This window comes from Zingiber officinale, chromosome 5B (genome assembly GCF_018446385.1).
Source record: "Zingiber officinale cultivar Zhangliang chromosome 5B, Zo_v1.1, whole genome shotgun sequence".
In the NCBI taxonomy this organism is placed as follows: Eukaryota; Viridiplantae; Streptophyta; class Magnoliopsida; order Zingiberales; family Zingiberaceae; genus Zingiber; species Zingiber officinale.
In genome coordinates this window covers 78,711,438-78,737,628 of record NC_055995.1, presented here as the reverse complement: position 1 = coordinate 78,737,628, position 26,191 = coordinate 78,711,438, and the positions used below count along the sequence as shown (strand labels likewise).

The following is a 26,191-nucleotide window of genomic DNA, read 5'->3' as shown; positions in this document are numbered from 1 at the left end:
AGAAAAATACCAGTGGACGAAAAAGGAGCAGGTCGACTACGTGGCAAACGACAAAGCAGAATTCCAACTGCTGAGCGCCCTTCCGCCACAAGAAGTCAACCAGATCGGTAATTACGACTCAGCAAAGGAATTGTGGGAAAAGTTTGTTGAGCTGCATGAAGAGACGTCCGAAGCCAAGCTCGCAACACGAGATTTACTTCACAACTAGCTCACTAGCCTGAGACTTGAAGAAGACGAAACAGTTGCGCATATGCACTCGAGAATTAAGGAGCTTATCACCGGACTTTCGAATCTCGGAGAAAAGTTAAGTAACCGAGATTTACTAAGGTACGCACTCAATTCATTTCCTAGAAATATTAAATGGGCATCACTAGTAGATAATTTTTATATATCTAAGGACTTAGAAACTATTTTCTTAGAAGAATTATTTTCCACATTTGAAGTGCATGAATCGAGATGTGAAGGTATGAAGGAGTCGAAGCACAGCATCGCCCTAAAGACATCGAGAGACGAACAAGAGTCAGAATCCTCTCTCGACGATGAAGAAATGGTAATGATGGTAAGGTGATTTAAGAAATTATGTAAATCTAGAAAAACTGACCATACGTAGAGTAGAAAGAAAAGGATGATCCGATGCTACCACTGCAACGGAGAAGGACATGTCAAAGATAACTGTCCCAAGCTAAGGAACAAGGACAAGAACAAAGGAATAAAGCCTGTCTGAAAGATTAAGCACAAGACTCTGAAGGCGATGTGAGACGATACATCGTCCGAATTGGAAGTCTAGGCCTTCTCCGGATTTGCATTAATGGCAAATCATCAAGACGAGGACTACGATTCAAGCTCGTCCGAAATGAGCATCGAGAGCATCGATGAAGGGGGAGCTACGTCGAAAGAAAGCAGCAGTTCAGGGGGAGACACAAATAACGAGATCGACAAGATAAGTCAGGTACGATCTCTTCCTCCCGATAAATTATTTAAGTTTGTTAAATTATTAATTAAGGATTGATGTAAGTTAGAGAAAGAGATTAAAATTTAAAAATAATTCTAGCTAAATCTTGTCCATTAGAAGAATTAGACAAATTAAAATTAGAAAATAATGATTTAAAAATACAAGTAGATAACTTAAAAAATCATGTATGTTCACATAATATAAATTTTAGAAAATATAATAATCTAAATTGGTATTTTGGATATCACAAGGGTCAAATTAGGAATATTTCAAAAAAATATGTCCCTAAGAAATTCTTAGTTAATCCAGTTGGTTGGAATCTATATTGGGTTCTAAAGTCTTGTTTAACCTAAACTCTAACTTAGACTTAGTGTTTTCAACGAGAAAATTAAACGTTAAATTTCTTTATGAGACTTTGTCTAAGAAAGTGGTTGTTGCTCCAATAACCAAGAAGGCCTAGTGCCTCGCCATTGTCTGTAAGCCAAAATATTGAAATAAAATATTTAATTAACTTACTGATAAAGCATTGAAATTAAATAATGCCTTAAAAAAATTTTCAAACATTTTTTTAGAAAAATTTCTCAAAATTGTCTAAAAGTTGCCTAAGTTAGAATCTTCTTTTTAGAAAATTTTCTTGCTTAAATTTTTTACTTATTTTCAAAAATAAATTTGCTTGCAAAAACTTAGAAAAGTTTCTCAAAAATATTTGTTAAATACTTTTACTTAGAAATTTTTTCTTTGAAAATTATTACAAAGGGGGAGATTTTTTTTTTTTCAAGTTTTTCAAAATTATTACCCTTAGATTTTCTCTTGATATCCCATTTTTTATGTGATCAAAGGGGGAGAAGGAAAATGTTAAGTCTAGGGGGAGATAGATCGATTACAATTTTTTATTTTTTTGCACTTTATTGTAATATTATTTGTTTTACTTTTATGCTTATTTACCCTAGCTTAACTTAGGTTGCTCACATCAAAAAAGGGAAGATTGTTGGAACCCCAAGGTTATTTTGATGTGATTAACAAGTTAAGTTAGGTCATGTGGTGTTTTAACCTTGTGTCTAAGTGTGCAGGAGCTTAGGAGCACAGGGAGTGGACCAAAAGACGCAGCTAGCGAGAAGGACGGCACGGGAGAGTGTCGATGGGCTCAGTACGTTCGAGGAATGAGGTGTTGCGGAAAAGTACGCGGGCGGAGAAGAAGGAAGCACGCGACGTTTCTGGGGGACGAGAAGCCGCAGCGGAAGGTTGCTTGAAAAGACCGAAATTGGGTTCGGGTGAGCCTTATTTCGGTTGGTTGAAATCACCCAAGCGAGCGGAGCTAGAGAGAAAGACCCGAACCGAGGCAAGCAGCACAGGAGCAGAGGGCTTGGACCCATTCCGAGCGCCCAGACCATCCGGGCGCCCGGAACTTGATTTTGACCAGATCGCATTTGACCGCGATCCGTTGCGAAGGGGATAAAATTTTTTCCCACTCCCAAGTGCCTGGAACCCTCCAGGTGCCCCGACCAAGGCTATAAATACAGCCTTAGTCCAGAAGCTTAACAACACAACAAGAATTAGCAATACAACACTTGTGAGCTCCCATTTCTAGTTTAACTTATCTTTTTTGCGCTTTCACTGCTGTAAGAGGCTTCTCCGCCTGAAGGAGATCTTTTTAGTGTGCGATTCATTCCTTGGATTAACAACCTCCCCGGTTGTAACCAAGTCAAGTTTGTGAGCCTCTTCTTTTAGTTTATTGCTTTCTTTCTTTAATTATATGCAAGTATTATTTTAAAAAGTCCGAGAAGAGTACTTTGTGTTTGTGTTTTTTAGGACTATTCAACCACCCTTCTAGCCGGCAAACGCGGTCCAACACTTAACTCAGTAAGAATTCCTCTATATAATTAAGAAAGTCATTATGCTCGAGCAGAGTTGGAGGCAGCTAAATAGAGCTGCCCTGTAAACGGACGCCACATTAGCCCATGTAAGAGAGATGAGCAAGTGATTTGTTAGTATTAGCTCTAGTATCAATTATGAGATGATTGTAAAGGGCTCCTTTTGTATTATATTCCATTATTAATAAAAGGCAAAGTTGGTTATTGTATTTATTTCAATTCCGTGCCAAATGAATAAGTATAATAATGTCCTAGAGTAGGAGGTTCTAATCTACAACATATTAATTGGTTGAATTGATAGTGAGATATTATAGATATACATAGAACACTACTCTTAACTATTCCTAGTTAAGCATTAATATGCAAGGACAATATTAATGCGTTGAGACTAGCATATAGGTCAATGGATGACTTAATCTCACAAGTCATGGATATGAAATATCAGGTTGACACATGGGTATATATTAGAGAATATATACTGAATGACCCGCTATGAGAATGTTTCATGGATCGTTATATGAGTGCCATAAGTATTCTTATGTGACTATTGGTATGAATAATCTTTAGACCTGAAGTCACTACGATTCCCTACATAAGAAGTTGTGTATTTTAGTATCAGCAAACATCACCTGTAACAAGGTGGACTATAAAGTCGATTACTGGGTATGCAATAAGTTATGCGGAGGGATGTGAGTGATGTAGAAGAGATCTATTCCTTCCGTATAATGGAAGTGATATCTGTGGGTCCCTTGATTAGTAAGACACAAGAATGCATGACCATACTCAAATGAGTTAATATGCAATATTGAGCTTATTTGATTGAGTGTGTCTACTTAGAGATCAAGAAACACAAAAATTGATAAGAGGATAACACGTTCTATGCCTCATTAATCAATCTAGATATCAAGAATAGAAGGTTTGAGTCATACAAGATAATAAACACAAAAAGGTTAGGTCGGATCTCGACATTCTTGTCACTTAGGTAGCAATGATGCATTGCTAGATGACACTCATTGCTTATGTATATAAAATGGTGTTAGATACATTGCCAACGTTACGAGAGCCTATTGAGTCACACACAAAGAACATGTTGATTTAGAGATGGATTATGAGGTTAAGTTTAATCCGAATTATATACATTGAGTTAGACTCAAATGAATTCGGATTAGACTTATTGAGTAATGGGTTAGACTCATTGATTTATTGGGTTAATGACTTATTGGGTTAATGGTTAATCCAATATTCTAAATACAACCCATTAAGATTAATGGATATTAATAGAGATTAATATACTATCGTTAATCAAAAGGAAGATCAAGAGACAAAAACGTTTTTGTATTCATTGGATGAATACAAAAGTCATTTGTAAAAATAACCTTTTGATGAAGTAACATTTTTTTGATGAAGTAATCTTTTTTGGTAAAGTAATCTTTTGGTGAAGTAACCTATTTGGTAAAGTAACCCTTTTGTGAAGTCATCTTATATAGATGAATTGACCTTTTGAGTGATGTGATCTTCTTGATTTTTGCTCTTCTTATTCTTCCACTCTTGGCCGAAACTTCAACAAGAGGTTGCTAGCACAATCTTTGGTTGCTTCTTTCTCCATTTCGTGAGTTCGTGAGACGGACAGAGAACGTGTTCATGTGGATACCGTAGAAGCACAAACGTGTTGATCGCGCTGAGATCTATATCCTAAAGAAATATTATTGTCGAGATTATAAATGACACGTAGCAAAGGTATATATCTTTTAACAGAACTTAGTATATGATTTTCTTTGTATGGATCTTCTAGATAGGAACTTATTTTTTTACTCCGTTTTTTGACATGTTTAATGTTATAGTTCCTTACATGATTAACCCGGACGGTTTGTTAAGTATTAATAATAAATTTTGAAAAAGAGACGTAATGATAGGAATGAAAGGTCAATTTTTGCCATGGGCTATGATACAATAAAGGTCTTAATCAGACATTTGAAGTTTAAATTCCAATTAACTGTAGAAATTTTTTCTCGTGGAACAATCATACTAAGAATATTAGCTGCTTAAATATATCTTCTTTTTAATTTATCTTGTTGATTAATAAAAAATTTAATAAAATTAGACCGATCATTTCATGGATTAATCGGCTTGGACATCGTATTATTTAAAAAACAAAGTCAATTTTTTAATTTTCTGTTTTTTTAAAGTAAAAGGTAGGAATTTATAAAAACCAATTAGATTAGAGTTTTATGATAAATTGTCCGTCCCAGCAGTGTGTGAAATAAAAAACATAAAGGTCTCGATTGGGTAAATCAGGCGTGGGTTGGTAAAAATCAATTAAAATGGGTGGGCTATTGTAAATTGTGCGTTATAAAATTCACATAATGCCGGCTCTCTTATCCTGACGCGCACGCAACGCACTCGCGTTCTCCACCCACTGGTCTCCTTTCCGGACCCACCCACTTGGATTGGGAGTCAATAAATAGAGCAGGAGCGATCGCCACCACTGCAGGCTGCAGCAGTGCCGCTCTCCTTCATCTTCCTCTTCTCGCCGGCGATCGCAAATTGAGCTCCGCGATCCGCGGTATTCAGCCATCCATGGCATCCTTCCTCGGTGCCCGAGTTCTATCCTTCCCCTTCGACGCCGCGCATCGCCGTGACGGCCGGTTGCCGTTCTATCCTAATCTCAGGTGCGAGACACCTCTTTTGCCTCCTCGAACCCTCATTCTTGCTTTGCTCTCTTCAGCTTTCTAGGGTTAGCAATTGCTTTGATTCAAAGAGAGATCGAGCGAGGAACAATGGGTGTGTGGTACTGATAGAGTGGATGTAACGAGGGGAAGATTATAAGTAGATGAGTGAGCGAGAGAGAACGAGAGGGTTATGCTAGCTGCTACCCGACACACCCACCATTTGTTGTTGCGATCAGGTTTGGGTTTGATCGCCGACTCGGGAATGGGAAGAAGACGAGGCACGTGGGGAGTCCTCCCCCGTCCGTGGCTTCCCCCACCATGAAGCGGGATTCCCTGCCCGATCCCAACATCAAGGTCTGTTTTCCTTCACCTCGTTTATGAATTGCAGCGGCTGTGCCGTTCTAATGTGTATGCACAGATGGGCCACGGGAGATGATGGCCCAGCACCTAGAGTGGTTCGAGGACCGCAGGCATTTATTTGCGCTGCGTGGGAATCGAACCCTCATTGCTATGGAAACTCATCCATACAATTACCATCACGCCAAGCCCTAGGGGCAATAATAATCTTACTCCTTGAACATAAAGAGCATGGAGCGAGTTGGGTCCCAGATTGGCAATGATGTTTCAAAGTTGGTAGATGCAATTAGTTTTTTTCTCGTTTGTTTTATGGCACCCAGAAGAATATTCTGTACTATGCTCAATTTGTGCAATTTATTATGTTCATATTTATCCACATGATGACAATTATCCTAGACTTCCTTGTGTATGCCCAACTATAAAATTACACCAAATATATTATTTTTTATTCTATAAAAAAAGATTGCTGACATGTTGATTGAATTCATATCTTGCATTTCTTTACCCGGCCTACTATTTTTGTATTTGCTATTTAGGACTGGAGGCAGCTTGCCCAACAAGTAAGATATTGTTTCTAGCTTCTAGAATAGTTTTGAAATCTTGTAAATTTGTTAATATTTAAACATTTCATATATGGTTGCTCTTAAGACTAATAAAATAGCACAATTTTCAGTTTAGCCATCTCAATATTCTTAGTGTGTGTGTGTGTGTGTGGAGATATATCCTAGATTATGGTGCTAAAATTTCCTTAAGCTAGGCTTCATGTCAGAGCAAACCCTTTATTCTTGAATACCAACAACATAGTTCTTATATTTTAATTCTAACTAATTGATGCTTTTGAGAATTTACATATTCATCAGAACTATGACTTAGAATTTTATCTCACCTATATTTGGCGTTACTTCATAGAGGTACATTACTCATCCTGTCATGTGAAGAAAAACACAAAGAGCATTTAGTGATCCCAGCACAACATACCTAAAGGACCACAACACATCCTAGATACGTAACTCCTCTCATGACAGCTCCCCAATCAAATACAGAAACATTGGTCAAGAAGTAGTTTCATATCATCACAATTTATCAGAAGGTAAAAGGAAAAAGAAATCTCAATCTTAATTACATTAACAGTTAAAAGCCTGCTGCATATGTGGGAATTTTTTTTTGGAAATCTTCTGTTCCTTACATCAGCACATAAAACTAAATTGCCTAAAACCTTTAAATTATCTACCATCTATGATGGAATATGTTGGATCGAAAAGAATTTAGATATCTCCACAATTGCATGATATTGTTCACTTTGAGCCTAAGCCCTCATGGTTTTGCTCTTGGGCTCTACCCAAAAGACTTCATGCCAATGGAGATATCTTTCTCTTATAAACTCATAATCTTTCTCATGTGTTTTCAATGTGGGACTATGTTTACAACCTTGCAACCCCAACAATCCCCCCCTCAAACAAAGGACCACAGGCTTCCCACGTCCGATCCTCGACCTACCAGGTCTTCCTGCCCCTCGGTCCACTCGACCTACTAGGATTTCCTTGCCTAGCCGCAACTAAGACTTCCTGCCTGGTGTCTGGTCCTCTTGATCCGAACATAGGAACCCTCACTTTCTTTGTTCGAGGTCAATATTGTACCCACATGGCTCAATCAGACCATAGCTCTTGTGCACAGTCAGGGGTTAAACCTTTTAACAGTCCGGGCTCTGATACCAATTGTTGGATCGAAAAGAATTTAAATATCTCCACAATGACATGATATTATCTATTTTGGACGTAAGCCCTCATGGTTTTCCTCTTGGGCTCTACCCAAAAGGCCTTATGCCAATGGAGATATCTTTCTCTTATAAACTCATGATCTTTCTCATGTGTTTTCAATGTGGGGCTATGTTTACAACCTTGTAACCCCAACAGAATATACTGCCATAAATATTTATCTTTTCTTCAGCTATGCTTAAAACAGCTGCTCTTATTAGTCAGGTGGAAGCGTGCATCTTTTTTGTGATCACAGTGTGATACACTGGCAAAATATCTCTTTTCCAGTATAATTGCATTCTACCAGTTGTATAACATACAAAGTAATGATCATCTGTGAATATTGACTCATGTCTTGTTATAGGCTTTGTTACTTGTTGCTGCTGAAGATGAAGCTTTCATGTCACTGAATCATGACATGGATGCACAGTCAGTGCGGAATGAAAGGGAAGTTGCAACTGATCAATTTAGTGGTCAATTAGAAGTCGATTGTGTGGAAGATATGTCCTTAGCTGGAAAGAGCATATCTGGGTGGTTAAATGAGTTGGATGTGATAGCAAAACAAGTTGAAGCAGAGTTAATTTCCAGAGACATAGGTTGCCATCTGCTTGAAATCTTGGAGGCTGTTAATTTTGTTCTCTTTGAATCAAGAAGTTTCAAAAGATTTCCTGTACTAGTAGATTCAAAATTCTCATACTTGCATACGGTCCTTAGCACTGGATGCGGGAGCAGTAAGTCTTTTCTAGCATTCACTCCAACCTTCAATATTATAGAAAATGTTTTTCCAGCTCATACCTGACTAGGAATCTTCTTGTTTCAACAGACATAATGTTCAGTGTTATATATGTTGAAGTATGTCAAAGGCTTGGTGTTAACATTGTGGGCTCTAAGGTTGGGGAAGATTTTCTGATTTGGCCACAATCAGGAAATTCAGCGGTGCGTTTTTCTCTTTTTGTATATTTGAAGACAACCAAATTTATACTTCCCTTATTTGAAGGTAGCTGAGATTGTATGCTCGTAGTAAAGAAAATACATGGCACTCATTTGTTTCAGTTGTTCACTCATTTGGCTGTTTCTTTCTACATGAGGAACTAACAAGCTTTAGGGCCCAAAACTTTATTTTGATTTCTTTCTTCATCTGGTACGGATACCAGCTTTTGAGAGACCTACTCTCTTTAGTCTGTAAATATTTCTTCTTTGATTATTCTTCACCATCTACCTTAAGTGACGAACCTCTGATATCTTTTTCGCTTTGTTAGTATCCATCCTTGCATGGTTTCCATGTCAAAAACTTAACCTAAGGCCGAAGGTATTTCCTGTGATTCACTAATATCTGCTACTTGAATGCTTTATTCCTCATACTTTTTCCCCTTCTTTTATAGGAACTTTTCAGTATTGCTTCTGGACGTAGCCTGTTTGCTACCATCAATGGCAAATGTGTCAAGGATCCAAGATCCATGGCTTCTGAAATGGACAGCACCTCAGTTTCAAGACTTGATATTGCCACTAAGAGAGATATTATTGGCATTGCTCTAGCTAATCTGATCGTATGCATCTACATAAATAGTGGAATGTACTTACACATATGATGAGCCTTTTGGTTTCTCTATGATCCTACCATATTCCTTACCATTTGCAGAGATTTTATTGGAAACGGGCTTCAAAGGCAAATCATGGCTTAATGTTAACTTCTCCACTTAAACCTATCTATCCTGGAAATGACAAAGCTGGCATGGGAGGAATTTTGAATATTCCACTGTTGCGGCCCCAGGACCTCAGGTAGATTCTATTTTTGCATCATATTTGTTAGTCATGATGATCTCTAAAGACGTTCTTATTCCTTGGCACTTCATAGGGCCTTAATCGAGCTGGGCTGAGTCATCTGATCAATTTCAAACTTATTTTTGTGTAGCTTGTTCAAATTTTTTTATTAAAAGTGTTATTGAGCTAAGCTTGTCATCGACTTAAAATTTATATAAGACAATTATCTAATACATAGATGAACTTTTACTATAGCGTATTGAATTTGTTCATGAACATCCTCTTTGTTTCAGCCCTAGCACTTCATTTTATTGAAATCCAATATATTGTCTCATGAAGCTCATTGAAAATCACAATTATCTTGGGCACTTCGGTACAAATTATTGGATGTACAAAGCTACACCGGTGATCTGAATAAACTTGTTCCTTGGTATTTCCCAGAAAAAAGAACAACAGATCATGCTGTAAAGTAGGCCTATTGATCCCTTTTATAGGATTTGAACACTAACTTTCAACTAGCTATTTAACACATCTACTGGGTGGTTCATTAATGTCGTTGCTTTGATATAACAATCAAACTATCATGTTTACTCCTGTCTGGACTTCATGCTTTTGCCTGTTCCCTTCTTATGTTCTTGTTGTGGCCCTTCAATGGCCATTTATTTGCCAATATCATGAATCTACTCAGTGATCTCCTAAACTATGTGTTCAGGATGTGCCCCCTTATGATATGAAAACTATTATGCCCATTTTGGATCGATACAATGATTTTCCTAGTTCAATTTTCCTCGTATATCCCAATTGTACATTTCATGCTAGTAGAAACTAGCAAGAAGCATCACTTGCCACTGACTGTTCTCCCCAAATCATAAGGTTGGCCATTATGGCTTCCGAACGGCTATTGATACTACAGCCTGGCAATTGGACTTTACGAAGAGATCATGGTATGCTTCTGTACTACAGCAGGTAATCTAGCTCGTGTCTGAATCCTTGCTTCTTGTAAATGTGTCACATAGTAGCGTCTCCAACAATCCTCATATTTTGATAGGAGGTATGCTGAGGCAGTTCAAGAACTCAGCATTTGCATGGCTTTCGCGCCCGAGGAAGAGGCAGAGATTCTGGAACCATTTGTGGAGAAGCTGCACCTTCTGCGTCTTCTATCATCCTGGGAGTGTTTGGATCAATTTGGCTCGGTTCCAATCTCTTGATACACTGACTCTAGTTGTCGGCACTCACCGGCGGAACAAAGTAATTCTTACTGGAGAAGGGGTAATCATTCCAACTATGCAGAAAATGCAACTTTTCCAAGCTGATGACTCATGATCCCATGTTGCTGTTATCGGCATCTTCACGGTTTCTTCGCCAATGCAAACGGAGTGATAATGAGACACAAATATCTATCAGTTGCTGTCTCAAGGTCAGAGAAAAAATGGTATTGGAATTGAATGTTTCATTTGATCATTGTAAAATTATTCGGATCCTTTATGGGGTTGTTCTGGGATTGATAGGCGATAGCATAGTGAAGTTGGAATATATCTGGCATGATCCGACAACTTTTGGGTCTCGTAATTTAGATGGACATGACTAAACCCTGTGGTTGCGTAGAGGAGGCTGAGAAAAATGAGAGTTTTAAGGGAAGTAATATGCTAAAAAGAAAAGAAAAGCAAAGAAATGCATTATTTTATTTTTCTCATTTACATAGGTGCAATTAAAGAAAAATATCATTATTTGTTTTATTTATTTTTGTCGATTTAATATTTAGATTTGTTGTTTCTTTAATTATCGTTCTTTGAAGGGCAAGATAGATTTTTTAAAAAATAGATGGATTTTTTTTTTGTAGCTCCGGCTATGTTAATTTTCATTTTAAAAAAAAATTATGATGCCATGTGAGTATGATTTAAAATTTCATACCGAGCTTAACAAAATTTGTTGTTCTATCCGGCAATGGGGTTAACAAAATTTGTTGTTCTATCCGGCAATGGGGTCGTGAAGGCTGCTACGATCCTGCAGCAACATCCACAAGGTCAGGGGGGTGCCGTGATCTTACAGCGACTTTCACGGGGTCGCCATTATAGCGGTGACTTTCACGGGAGCACCACAGTCCCATGGCAACCCTTAATAAATATGAAAATGATAGAAGAATTCTTACATCTCCACAATCGTGGTTGGTCAATATTAGTGCTAAAAGTTTTAAGATGCCTAGCTCTCTTGTATCCTCTTTTGGTCGATATTTGTAATTGTATCAGAGTGGCCATCACCAAATAACTAGTTCACTTCCACAATTAAGGAGTGTGCCAACATTAAATAACCTTTAGTATTTAGCTTTGATATTAGTTTTATTTGCCTTTCAACTAGTACTAATTATAGAGAGACAAAATCATCTTTTAGGGCCTAGAGAGAAGCAGAGCCTAAATGCACTGAAGAAGACATATACATCGTTTTCCAAACAGCTACATGAATCTTATTCCTCTATAAAGCTGTGTCGAAGACATTGTCGAGTTTTCAGAACTTCAAGTACCACCACCTTTGGTCCGCATGAAGGTATCATTTTCTCATTAGCCAATCTGGGCAATGTGTATCTGAACCCGGTGAGGTCAGAAGGTCTGGAAAAAGACTAAAAGCATTAACAAATGGGAAAAAAATGAGACAAGCCGGCGGACTTCAAATGATCTAACACAAAGAATGATGCTTCGATTTATTGAATGAATGAATTGTTTAGCGGAGAGTTGAACAGTAGGAATGCTTTAGCCCCCAACATAACCAGCACGGGATGAAAAAGCATGCTTAGAATTGGCACAAGATTTAGTGAGTGCCATGTTAAAATAGAAAAGAAAAGAAAAGACTTGACATAAAAATCCATTCTACATTGTCTCTTTTAAATATGTGAAAAAAATTCAAAAATTCACATTTGGTAATCATGATGTGTAAAAGAGTAAGTTGAGTTTGAGTTTTTGAACAGTACTGAAAGCTTTGGGAATGCTCCCAGTTTTCGTAATAAAAAAAAACTATTGACAAGTTACTAAATTGATATATCTCTAGAACAAAATAAGTAGATATTAGACCTTTCAACTAACCCTGCTGTTTGTTCATGATCTCATCCGCACAGGTTTCAGAAAGGAAAGTAGCATCATAGAAAGCAATGATAATCTTGTTCAATGTCTCCGAGCGACAAGCACTAATTATATTGCAAAATAGAAAATATACATAAATAAGAGTAGGTCATACATGCTAGAGCTACAGAATGTAGAAGAGAATTGAAAAGACAATAAAATATAACAATAAGCTACCATTTGGTACATGAAGATTCTCAGTCCAATTCCATTCTGCTTCGTAACTCCGAAAGCTTTGTTTTCCTGGCAAAAATGAAAACCTTTCAACAAAGGGCATTTCCATCAAAAGATGTCTCTGCTAACTAAATGTAGCAGAAAGTTAATGTGGGAAAAAAAAGTGTGCATGACAACGATGAAATCCTACAGCAAAAGAAAAAAACCAAAAAACCAGGCATCTGTCACTGCACAAAGAATTTAGGTCAAAATTAAGGAAACTGCAAAGACAACAGGTTAAACAAAAATAAAAAGGTTTCACAATCCCGAAAAGTTGGATTGAAGACAACCTGTTACTGCCATTTTCCTCTAGAAACACTCGATGAAGAAAAAGCATTCAGATCAGGTTATCATTGATATCTGTATTTCTTGTGGATAAATTACCTTACCTCCATATCCTACAGGTGATCTCAATCACCTATTTCTAGAAGTAAATCTTTTGTTCGATTCCACTATTCAAAAATTGGTGTTTTGTATTTCTTGTGGATAAGATACACCCACTTCCGTTATTATTGAACTCAATCATCTTTTGCAGAAGCCAAATCGTCTTCTCAGTATCACTATGAAAACATTTAAGCCACTACCAATGCCCAATAGAAACCATAAAAGTGATATCAAATATCTTCTAGATCACCATCTGTCCAATCCAGATATCCTTATCTGTCATCAGACATATTATTACAAGTAAATCATCGTCAAGCTGTGTTTAACTATTGGAGGTCTAGACATGAATCTCATCCCCATTTAGTTTATGCAAGATTATATGAGCAAAATATTCAAATTATTAAATTATTTTCCATTTCATTGACTTGTTTTTTTTGGTTGCCCTCGTCTTTGGATAACCAATCAACATATTTTGAACTACCAAACTTGAATTGTTAACTATAATCATTGCTTTTATACAAAATATAAACTACTAATAATGATCTCCCCAAGGATCATGTCAACTAGTTAATTTGCACTATAAAATCATACGGTGGAATTGTACGAAGAGAAAAAGAACATCGACTAAAATAAGAGGATGCAAGAGACATCAGAAAGGAAGATTACAAAATAAAAATCTCTCTCAATCACAGATTTAATTCCTTTCATTCTATGTCATTTCCTTAATCATATCAAATTAATTCCTTTCCTTCTATGTCATTTCCTTAATCATATCAAATCAAATCAGATCAAAATATTCTTTAATGTTGTCAAATCAAATCAGAATATTCCTTAATACTGTCAACACTCTCCCTCAAGTTGGTGCAAAGATATCTATCATGCCCAACTTGTTGCCTTGAAATTCAAATGTTTTTTTCAACAAGCCCTTAGTCAACACATCTGCCACTTGCTGTGAAGTTGGCACAAATGGCGTGCAAATTATCCTTTCATTGAGTTTTTCCTTTATAAAGTGTCGGTCAATCTCAACATGCTTTGTTCTGTCATGTTGAACTGGATTTTGAGCAATGTTGATCACTGCCTTGTTATCACAGTACAACTTCATAGGAAGATTAATTTCCTTAGTAAGATCTTCTAGGACCTTCTTAATCCAAAGAACCTCACAGATCCCTTGAGCCATAGATCTAAATTCTGCCTCGGCACTGCTTCTTGCAATTATACTTTGTTTTTTGCTTCTCCAAGAAACTAAGTTACCCCAAAGAAATGTGCAGTACCCTGAAGTTGACCTCCTATTAGTGATTAATCTTGCCCAATCAGCATCAGTATACACCTCAATCCCTCTCTTATCAATTTTCCTAAAGAAGAGTCCTTTTCCTGGAGTCCCTTTCAAATATCGGAGAATTCGATATGCAGCTTCAAGGTGCTCTTTAAATGGAGAATGCATAAATTGACTTACCATACTCACAGCAAAGGCAATATCAGGGCGTGTGTGTGACAAGTAAATCAACCTTCCAACCAGTCTTTGGTACCTTCCTACATCTGCAGGAGTTCCCTGTTTGACTTCTCCAAGCTTAACACTAACATCTATTGGTGTTTCTGATGGTCTGCAGTCATTCAATCTAGTTTCTTTTAAAAGATCCAGAATATACTTCCGTTGGATAACCACTATGCCCTTCTTGGATCTTGCAACTTTCATTCCCAGAAAATATTTTAGTTAGCCCAAGTATTTAATCTCAAATTCTTTTGCTAAGCTTTGCTTCAATTTGCTCATTTCTTCAGCATCATCACCAGTCAATATTATGTCGTCCACATAAACAATCACCACTGAAATCTTGTTTTTGGTGGGTCTTTTAGTAAATAGAGTATGATCAGATTGACCCTGAGTATATCCTTGACCTTTAACAAACTTTGTAAACCTGTCAAACCAAGCTCCGGGGGACTATTTGAGTCCATATATAGACTTTCTCAGCTTGCACACTTAATTTCTCAATGAATCCAGGTGGAGGTTCCATATAAACCTCCTCTTCTAGGTTCTCATTTAAGAATGCATTCTTCACATCTAGCTGATTCAATGGCCAATCAAGGTTAGCAGCTATAGATAGAAGTATTCGTACTGTGTTTAATTTAGCAATTGGAGAAAAAGTCTCGGAGTAGTCTACTCCATAAGTCTGAGTGAACCCTTTAGCTACCAGGTGGGCCTTGTACCTCTCCAAGGATCCATCTGAGTTGTATTTCACAGTAAATACTCACTTAAACCAACAACTATTTTCCCATTAGGAAAATCCACTTTCTCCCAAGTAGAGTTCTTCTCCAAAGCTTTCATCTCCTCAAGAATAGCTTCTCTCCACTCAGGAACATTCAGGGCTTCTTGGATGCTGTTAGGAATGGATACACTAGACAATTGTGAAATAAATGTACAATAGGAAGGTGAAATATTTTCATAAGACACAAAGTTTGACAGGGGATATTTTGTACAAGATCTAACACCTTTCCTAAGAGCAATGGGAAGATCCAATTGACTAGAAAACTCAGGATTACTTGGAAGATTGGGTCCTTGTGAATCATAAATTTCATGATTGAACCTATGATCGGATACTTGAGGATGCTGGGAACTAGGGCCTTCCTTTTTCTTTGAATAGACCAGACCTTTATATCGTTTCCCATCCATTTCTGTTATTTCATTTTGTTCATTTTGAGATGACATTATCATAGAGTGTTCTTATTTGTCGGTAGACTCAATATTTTCCCCATTTTCTACCTCTTTTACTTTTAGTGATAGAACATCATTAGGAACAAGCGCAAAGGTTAAGTCAGATTTATCAACACATTCATCTTCATTAGGTTTGTTCTCCCCCTGAAGATGAGTGTTCTGGTATGAAGTTCCCTCAAGAAAAGTGACATCATAGAGACAAATATTTTTTTCTAAATTGGATCAAAGCATTTGTAACCCTTTTGATTGTTGGGGTATCCTACAAATATGCATTTATGTGCTTTTGGATCAAGTCTTGATTTTCTAGGATCAAAATTATGAACAAATGCAACACTTCCAAAAATTTTTAAAGGGATGTTTGTCACTAACTGAGAATCAGGAAAGCATTCTGTGAAAACCTGGATTGGAGTTCTAAACGGCAAATTTCGGTTTGACATTCGATTAATCAAATAGTTTGCAGTCAGAACTGTTAGAATGTATACTAAAAGCCTAGCTTTTGGTATAAAATATTTATCTAGAAATAAGAATCACATTGGTCAAATGTCTACATTTGTGATAAATGTAGTTGTTCAATTAATTTATATTGTAGATAACATGGTGTGTGGTGTCACACACAGAAGATCATGTTATCAGTACCTTAGAAATTATAAACAGTAGCTCACGACCATGATGGAAAGGAACACACCATTGGAAGGTCGTAGTGTAATTAGGTGTTAGTTTATCTTAACTATATAATTACACTAGTACACTAAGAGTGTATTGAGTAGGACCATTAGAGGTCGTTTCTTTTATACTGACTTTATAAAGGAACAAAGACCTCAGTTATTATGGAAGTGTGTGTTCTTAATCCTAATATAATAACAAGCACATATATTTGATATTTATTTCTTTAATTTATCAATGGGTGAGATTTAGTTCGATGAATCAATAAGCCCGATAAGTTGGGAAATGATATCACTTATAGTGTGCGTTGTTGATTATAGAAGGAAACTGTGTCCTAGTAATCTAGGTTGAGAATGTCCCCAAGAGGAGCTCATAAGGATTGTCATGTTAAACCCTGCAGGTGGACTTAAGTCCGACATGATGATGAAGTTGAGTGGTACTACTCTTGGAGCTAGATATTAATTAAGTAAGTTGTCAGTAACTTACTTAATTAGTGGACATTTGTTATCTTAAACACAGGGAGACTAACACACTCATGATAAAAAGGAGCCCAAAATGTAATTTGGGATTGGTGCGGTAGTTCAATAAAAGTTCTCTAGTGGAATGAATTATTATTGATAAAATTAAGTTGTGTGTTCCGGGCGAGCACGGGATGCTTAATTTTATCGGGAGACCAAAACCAATTCCTCCTCTCGGTCCCTATCGTAGCCTCTAGTATATAGAGATTTATACCCACCGCATACCCACCTTCTTATCCATCCAATGGGGCCGACCAAGCTAGCTTGGAACCCAAGCTAGGGCCGGCCAAGACCAAGTGGATGAGCCATGTAGGTGGCCGGCCAAAGCTTGGGTCCCAAGCTTAGGTGGCCGACCACTAGAATATTAAAAGGGATTTTTATTAAAATTATTTCTTATGTGGATATCATGATTTTAAAAGAGAGTTTAAAAATTAAAAAAATTTCTTTTATAGCTTTCTACAAAAGATTAAGAGAAGAGATTAATCTCTTTCCTTATTTGTAGTTTAAAAGGATGGTTTTAATTTTTGGTAAAAACTTTTCTAATTTGTAAATCATCTACATGTTTAAAAGAGAGTTTAAAATTTGAAATCTTTCCTTATTTGTTGATTAAAGAAGGATTTTAAATTTTAAGAAAACTTTCCTTTTTAACCATGTTCATGATTTAAAAGAGAGTTTAAAAATTAAATATTCTCTTTTATAAGTTTCTACAAGAGATTAAGAAAAGATTTGATATCTTTCCTTATTTGTAGATTAAAAGAGATTTTAATTTTTAGAGATAACTTTCTTTTTATCCACATGTTTAAAAGAAAGATTTTAATTTATAAAATTTCCTTTTTATTAACCAATCATGAAGGGATGAAAATTATTGGAGAAATTTTTTATAAATTTCTAGAGACAAATTAGGAAGTTTTAATTAATTAAAACTCTCCTTGTTTGTAGCTTTAATATGGCCGACCATATGCATTGATGAGAAGAAAATTATTTTTAATTAAATAAATTTTCTTTTTCAATGGCAAAAGAATTAAGGAAGTTTTTATTAAATTTTCCTTATTTGCCAATACCAAGGATTATAAAAGAGGGGGTAGAGGAGGCTTCATAGAGTAGAACTCTATTCTATTTTTCCTCTCTTTTCTCCTTGGGTGTGGTCGGCCCTTTCTTTCCTCTCCTCTCCTTTGGGTGGCCGAAACCTTCTCATGGTGGAGATAACTTTGGTGGCCGGATCTAAGAAGGAGAAGAAGGAGAGAAAAGAAGCCTCTTTTCTAGCATCCCTTGGAGCATAGTGGTGGTGGCCGAACCTCTTCATCCTAGGAGAAGTTTTGATGGCCGAAACTTGTAAGGAAGAAGAAGGTTCTTGGTGGTTCTCATCTCGGAAGATCGTTGCCCACACAACGTCCGAGGTTAGAAGAGGAATACGGTAGAAGATCAAGAGGTTTTCTAAAAGGTATAACTAGTAATTTTTCTTTCCGCATCATACTAGTTATTTTTGGAAATAATACTAAATACAAGAGGCATACGATTCTAGAGTTTCGAATTTGTTTTCGATATAGTGTTCTTTTATTTTTCTTTTCCTTGTGATTTGATTGTTCTTTTCGGTTAACCTAAAGTTATTTTAGGAAATTAAATATTAGCTTTCCATAAAAGGTTTTGTCTAGTCGGTGGTGGTTGCTCCCATATCCAAGAAGGCCATGTGCCTCGCCACGTCAGTACTGGGAACCAATTATGGAAATTAATATTTAATGGAATTAATAACTTAAGGTGACTTGGGTCGAACGTGTTAAGTTCCGCAGGAGATCCAAGTCAAAACCTAAAAGAACAAATAGATTAAGTTTTGGATCAAACGTGTTAAGTTCCGCAGGCGATCCAAAATTTAATTTAAAAGAACACATGGTAGCTAGGAAAAGGTTCAGACCTTTGTACAAAATTTTTGTACAGTGGAACCTCTAGGTTTTCCGAGTAGCAACCAACAAGAACTACTTCTCCCCAAAGATACTTAGGAACCTTAGTTGTAAAACTCAAGGCTCTAGCAACTTCAAGGAGATGTTTGTTTTTCCTTTCAGCAATTCCATTTTGTTGGGGTGTATAATTACATGAACTTTGGTGCACAATTCCTTTCTCATAAAAAATTTTCCCAACATATTGTTAAAGAATTCCATTCCATTATCATTTCGAAAAATTTTAATCTAAGTCTAAAATTGAGTTTGAACCAGGTTATAAAAAATTTTGAACATCATTGCAGCCTCAGATTTTTCTTTTAGCTAAAAAACCCATGTGACCCTAGTATGATCGTCAATGAAAGTAATGTACCATCGTTTCCCAGAAAGAGTGGTCACCCCAGAAAGACCCCAAATATCACTATGAGTCATAGTAAAAGGTGCTGATTTTTTGTATGGTTGAGGTTGAAAAATAGATCGATGATGTTTTGCTAATTCACATGACTCACATTGAAAAATTGACTGCTCTTTATTAATAAACAGCTTGGGAACCAACAACTTTAAATATTGAAAACTAGGATGACCCAATCTATAATGCCATAACAAAATTTCACTATTATTTGGAACAGAAATAGAGCTAAAACAAGTTTTATGGTTTGACCCTTCATTAAAGAGGTAAAGCCCACCATCATGTTTAGCATCCCCAATCATCTTCCCCGAGGTTAAATCCTAAAATTCACAATGCGAGGAACAAAAATTAGCTCTATAATTATGATCATGGGTAAATTTACTAATGGATAGAAGATTGTAGGAAAGGGTGGGAACATGTAGAACATCTTTCAATGTTATAGATTGAGAAATAGGAACTGGTCCTCTTCCTGCAACAATAGCAAAGGAACCATCTACAATTTTGATCTTTTGATTCCCTGCACTTGGTGTATAAGAAGAGAAATATTGCGAAATACCAGTCATATGATGTAACACCCCGGCCCGGGCAGGCCCCACCCGGATTGAACCGGGAACGCCACCAGAATTGCCCATCGGGTTGACGACTAGTTCCACAGACCACCGGAGGTCCTTTCAGCGTGCTTTGTCCTCACTCGCAGGCACCCTGAAAAACTTCCCAGGAGGTCACCCATCCTCAGATTTCTCCAAGCCAAGCATGCTTAACTTTGGAGTTCTTAAGTTTGGGTTTCCGAAAAGGAAGGTGCACCTTAGTGATATGGATAGTACCATCTAACGTTTTAAGCTATACTTAACCAGAATCTCAGAATCGGGGTATTACAATCACCCCCACTTAAAGACACAACGTCCTCGTTGTGTAACCACGAATCACACCACAGACAAATCCTAGAATCTCCCTCGCTAGGTGGTGCCCTGGGTGCTCCTGCCACAGGCGCACTCACGGTCTCAAGGTCGTTCTGATACCATCTGTAACGCCCCGACTCGGGCCCCACCCGAATCGAACCGGGAACGCCACCAGAATTGCCCATCGAGTTGACGACTAGCTCCACAGACCACCGGAGGTCCTTTCAGCATGCTTTGTCCTCACTCGCACGCACCCTGGAAAATTTCCCAGGAGGTCACCAATCCTCAGATTTCTCTAAGCCAAGCACGCTTAACTTTGGAGTTTTTAAGTTTGGGTTTCCGAAAAGGAAGGTGTACCTTGGTGATATGGATAGTACCATCTAATCTTTTAAGCCATACTTAACCAGAATCTCAGAACCGGGGTATTACATATGATCAGTAGCACCTGAATCTAAGATCCAGAAGCCATTATATTTGGTACATGGAAGGGTACCGATGGGAACAATACTTGAATCAGTAAGGGCATATGAAGAATTAGAATTTCCTAAGGATTGGGATTGAAATAGTTTTTGTAAGTGCTCCATTTGTTCCTTAGTGAAGGGAAAAGATTCTGAGGACGATTGCTGCTTTGGATCTGAATGGTTCACATGAAGGGAACGACTTTCATGTGCTCCCCCTAACTTGTTATCACTGTCGTGTTTCCTCTTCCCATATGCTGGCTTTCCATGCAACTTCTAGTAGTTTTCACGAGTGTGCCATGGTTTTCTGCAATATATAGTCACACCAAGGCCTTTGCTTTCCTTGTCTATTTCCTTCAAATTCTGCACCACGAACTGCAAGAGCGGACCTTTCCATTTCTGGTTTTGATTCATGAATATTTTTTAGCATCACATATCATCTTGCTTCATCCCTACGTACTTCTGAGAAAACTTCTCTTAGAGGAGGCAAAGGCTTTCGTCCCAGGATACACGCTCGAACCTCATCGAGTTCCTTGTTCAAACCAGCCAAGAACACAAATACCCGTCCTCTTTCTATCTTCTTTTTATAGCAAGCACTATCATTTAGATTTTCCCAATCTTCTTCAAACAAATCCAACTCCTACCAAACAAACATCATCTCATTATAATAAGCTGTTACCTCACGATCTCCTTGTTCCATTTTCCATCGTCGAGTGTTTAATTCGAACAATTGAGAATGGTTGTCCAAATCTGAATACATTTTTCTAACAGCTACCCACACATCTCGAGCTGTGGGTAGAAATATAAATGACTTTCCAATCACAGGATCCATAGAGTTTATTAACCAAGCAGTGACCATAGAATTTTGAGACCGCCACTGCTCGAATCTTGGATCCTTTGTGGTTGGAGGTTTGATTTAACCATTGAGATACCCAAGTTTTCCTTTGCCGTCTATTGCCAATCGTACTGTCTGAGACCACTCAAGATAATTTTTTCCATTCAGTTTATGAAGAGTAATCTGGAGAGATCCAGTATAGTTGTCATGAAGAAAACCCGCCATCGGTTGAACATTTGCTTGGGCTTTTGCCTCCAAAGGCATCATCTCACTACCAGCATCCGAAGATGCTGGACCAGAGCCAACCATGACTGTCTTAAAATTCATCCTTACATCATATTGCTCTGATACCATGTGGAGTTGTAGGAAGAGAAAAAGAACATAACTCTTTTTCATTATTGTATAATTTACAAGGAGTTCGACTAAAATAGGAGGATGCAAGAGACATTAGAAAGGAAGATTACAAAATAAAAATCTCTCTCAATCACAGATTTAATTACTTTCCTTCTATGTCATTTCCTTAATCATATCAAATTAATTCCTTTCCTTCTATGTCATTTCCTTAATCATATCAAATCAAATCAGATGAGAATATTCTTTAATGTTGTCAAATCAAATCAGAATATTCCTTAATACTGTCAACACATACTAAAACTTAAAGAAGTTTGCTGAAGATAGTAGTTAACATCTATAATTCATTTGCTTAACAAAAAGGTAAAATCTTAGTCTGACTGAAATATAAGATAAACATTAATCATACTTTTTAGCACATGAATGGAAAGAGTAAATACACAAATCTAACTGAAATTTTTGCCTGAAATCAAAGAGGCAAATTTGCCTGAAAGGAGAAAGGCTTAAGCACAAAAAAAAAATTTAAAAGAAAAAATAAGACCTGCTCAATAATCTAACTGAAAACTCTGTCCGAAAGTAGAAAGGCTCAAGCACATGAAAAGAGAACAAATAAGACCTGCTCAAGAACCTTCACCGAATTCTCCTCAACAAGACTAGCCAAACTTTACAATCTAAGAAGTATCTGTGCAAAAATATTCCAATTTTGCAAGGTTCTAAAATTCGCTAGGCGCTAGTCGGGCGACAGACCAGCGCCTAGCGCCTAGGCGGGGACTAGGCGCCGCTAGGCGGGGACTAGGCGCCGCTAGGCGGATTCCTCGGTATCCCTTGTTTCATGTGGACTGTGGACAATGTCATATGCAAATCTAAATGTTTTCTTAAACAATTTCATAGCAATGAAGATCTAACTATGTATGCTGAAATAAATACATACTTTCCAATACCAAAAAATGAAAAACTATAAAATAAAACTAATAGTTTTGTGCAAAGGAAATATACTAGACTCAGTAAATATGAGTAAAAGAAATAGTTAAACAATAGAACATGCAGTAAGTTATCATAATCATATAGTAAACAATAGAACATTGAAAAATAGTAGCAATAGTTCAATTCAAGATTACAATACATTGTGAACTAGTAACCACTAAGCAAAATATAATTGTTAAATAACATAAATCATGTCTTAACAAAATGAGTTCAAAATTACACAACTAATAATATCTCATAGACTCATATTTATTCTGCTTCTTCTTCTCTATAATTTTCAATAACTTGTTCTTCATCGGACACAAACTCAATATCATTATTATGATCCTCGTCTTCTTCTTCGGATTCAAAATCATCTTCATGAAGTTCTCTCACTCTAGAGCTTCTTCGGGGTTGTAGATTTTCATCTGCTCCACTTGCTTCATCAACCATTTGCCAAGTGAGCCCGGAACCTAGTTCAACTTCATCATCTTCCCCACCATCTACAATCCAACCTTGTGCATTTGAAGCATCTTTTGCAAGAAGGACATCAACATTTCTTTCTTTTTCTCTTTTTTGTTTGTTCAACAATCTAGCATTAAATTGGACAAATACTAGATTGTTTAACCTGTTGGCATCCAACCTATTTCTTTTCTTTGTATGAATCTAAAAAAAATAGAGAAAGTAAATACTATAGTTAGTACCTGAATATAGAGTATAGATGTTAAAAATTATAACTAATTTAATTAAAGAGTAGACTGAAAGTTTAAAACTTATTCCTTCAAATGTACTCCAATTTCTTTCACACCTAGATGAACTTATAGTTAATGAAAGTATCCTCAATACCACTGATCCGGATATAGGGAGAAACGGAGGGGGAAATAAGGAGAGAAGGGAGGGCATTTTTGTCATTGGGCCTTTAGGGTTGTTGGGCTTGAAAGGGCGGCGGCTGGTATTCGAGAGGGGGGAGAGAAAAAGAAGGGGGCTCGTGTTTTGGGGATTTTTCCGCCGCCAGAGAGAGAAACGGAGGGGAAGCTCTCCTCTCCATCTCGCACTGTTTGCCGGGGTCATCGCCGGCCTTCACCGGCCTTCGCCGGCAACTGCTTCCGTTGCTCTCCTCCTCCTCGCGACGTAGGCGCTGTGCCGTCGCCAACATTCCCCTCCGGATGCCGTCGCCGCCGCTGCCACCGGTTGAAGCTCCCCACACGCGGCCTTTCCTTGCCGCCGCCCACATCACGGGTCTCGCCACTCCGATCTTAGCCTCTGTCCCTTCCTCTGCCGAGATGTTGCGAGTGCCAGCGCCATTGCTGCCGGCGAAGGGCTCTGGATGTAGCCTACCTTGTTGCTGACAGCAACATCTCCGCTGCTACACCTCCTCGCAGCGCCACAGCGCCTTTGGCAGCCCGCGTCTTCGGCAGCCAGCGCCGTCACCTCCGGCAGCTCCTGCCGCAGCCACCGACACCTCCAGGCAGCCGTCATCACCCTACAAGCAGCCGTCATACGACGGGCTCAGGTTTGCGTATTTAGGCCTTTGCGCCAAGATTATGTTCGGCTTGTGAGCCGATGTGGATCCGACCATCGTGCCGTTGTACTTCATTCTTCGTACCATTGTTGTTATTCGGCCTGCGTGCCGTGTGCCGGCCTGTGAGCCGCTGTATTGTTCCGGGCCACTACGACTCGATTGGCGACACGACTACCTCATCCATCCATCCGAGGGCGCCCCCCTGGGCCAGGGTAAGTTCCCGTACTTGGTATCTGTTCATTTTATTGCTATACTATTATGCGTTACTTATATGTCTGTGGGATTCGCCTCGAGCACCGAGGTACCAGAGACCGGGGGAACCTGGTCGCTGGATGCAGGTACAGTTGACCGGAGGAGGACTTCTGACGATCTGGTCAACGTCGAGGACAGCTCACCACTGGGTCATGAGGATGTGGTCCACATTCCATCCATGTCACACCCCGGCAGGTTCGTCTTCTCAGCTTCCGGACAGGATCAACCACCCTTAGCAAGTTAGGTGTGTGAGCACCGTATGTACTCCACCATGCACATGGATCAAATGTATCATCATTTTTTCACATGCTTTTGCTGCCAATGTTTTTCCAAATAACCTAGTCTTATTTCTATATTTTGGAAATTCCTTGTTAATAATTGTATCTTGTAGATCTAACTCATTGACATGTAAAGTTTTCATGCATTCAAAAATCCCCATCGTGACCTCCTCATAAAGAGCAATAGTACTATCTTTGTAGTAAAAATAAGGATTCAACAAAAATACAGTGGTATGCAATGATGTATCAAGTCTATCCTTTATTTTTGACTCAATAATGACTATGATAACTGATAATTTGATTCCACGTTATTCAGAGCCACCTTGATATCTTCTTTAGCTTGAAGAAGCTCCCCATATAGAAACCCCATCAATGACTTTCTATCTCCATCTACCAATCGAAGAACTCTTACCAAAGGAGCAAATATTTTCAAACAAAGTGTCACACCATTCCAAAAACTCATGCTCATCACTGTAGAGTAAGCCAATTTTCCTTTGTTTGTTTTTGACCATTTACATTTCTCCCACATATCACTTGTAAACATGACCCTTAAACTAGCTTTTTTTTCAATCAAACTTTGCAATGTGAGGAAATTTGATGCAAACCTGGTAACTCCTGGTCGGACTATGTCTCTCTTCTTCGTGAAACTTCTCATCAATGATAAAGTCTTATGGTGAGCATAGATGAAAATGGTAAAAGCCTTGGATTGCTCAATCACTTTTTTATATCGTGGAAGTTTGCCAATACTTTCAAGCATGAGATTAATAGTGTGAGTTCCACATAAACTCCAAAAGATCCCGGGTCATTTTTCTCTCATCAATTTAACTGCAGCCATATTGTTGGTGGCATTGTCTGTTACAATCTGAACAATATTCTGTGCTCCTACTTGTTCAACATACTCAAAAATAAGTTCAGCTGTATGTGTCTCCTCTGAAAACTCCTTAGACTCTAAAAATGTAGTACCCTCCTTGCAATTAACACACAAATTTAAGATGCTTTTTCTTTTTCTATCACTCCATGCATCTGTCATGATTTAGCACCCATTCTTTGCCCATTATTCTTCATGTTTCTTCAACAATTATTTTGTTCTTTCAATTTCGGCTTTCAATAGTGGCTCCCTAAGTTGATATTGAGTTGGAGGCTTGAATCCTGATCCAAATTGACCCACTGCCTCCATTAGTTGTTTGAAACTATCATTATCAACAGCATTGAATGAGATTCCATTTTCATAAACCCATCTCCCAACTTATTGTTGAACTTGTTGAGTTTTCTATTTGAAAAGTGTCTTATTTATATTTTTTTGGCGAAACACTTTACTTCCACTGGAGCCTGCA

General features: G+C 37.8%; 1 protein-coding gene across 2 annotated transcripts; it reads left to right on the top strand.

The window, feature by feature from the left end:
- Positions 1-5,299: 5,299 nt before the first annotated feature.
- On the top strand, positions 5,300-11,057 carry LOC121984621. 2 transcript variants are annotated; one of them, XM_042537653.1, is made up of 8 exons: positions 5,300-5,492; positions 5,729-5,846; positions 7,968-8,334; positions 8,427-8,539; positions 8,986-9,150; positions 9,243-9,382; positions 10,238-10,330; positions 10,413-11,057. In XM_042537653.1, the coding sequence occupies exons 1-8, from the start codon at positions 5,401-5,403 to the stop codon at positions 10,570-10,572; spliced, it is 1,248 nt and encodes a 415-aa protein (XP_042393587.1). In that variant the 5' UTR covers positions 5,300-5,400; the 3' UTR covers positions 10,573-11,057. The 2 variants fall into 2 exon arrangements, with proteins under 2 accessions (XP_042393587.1, XP_042393588.1); XM_042537654.1 differs by lacking the exon at positions 5,729-5,846 and having other exon boundaries at positions 5,320-5,492.
- Positions 11,058-26,191: the final 15,134 nt, after the last annotated feature.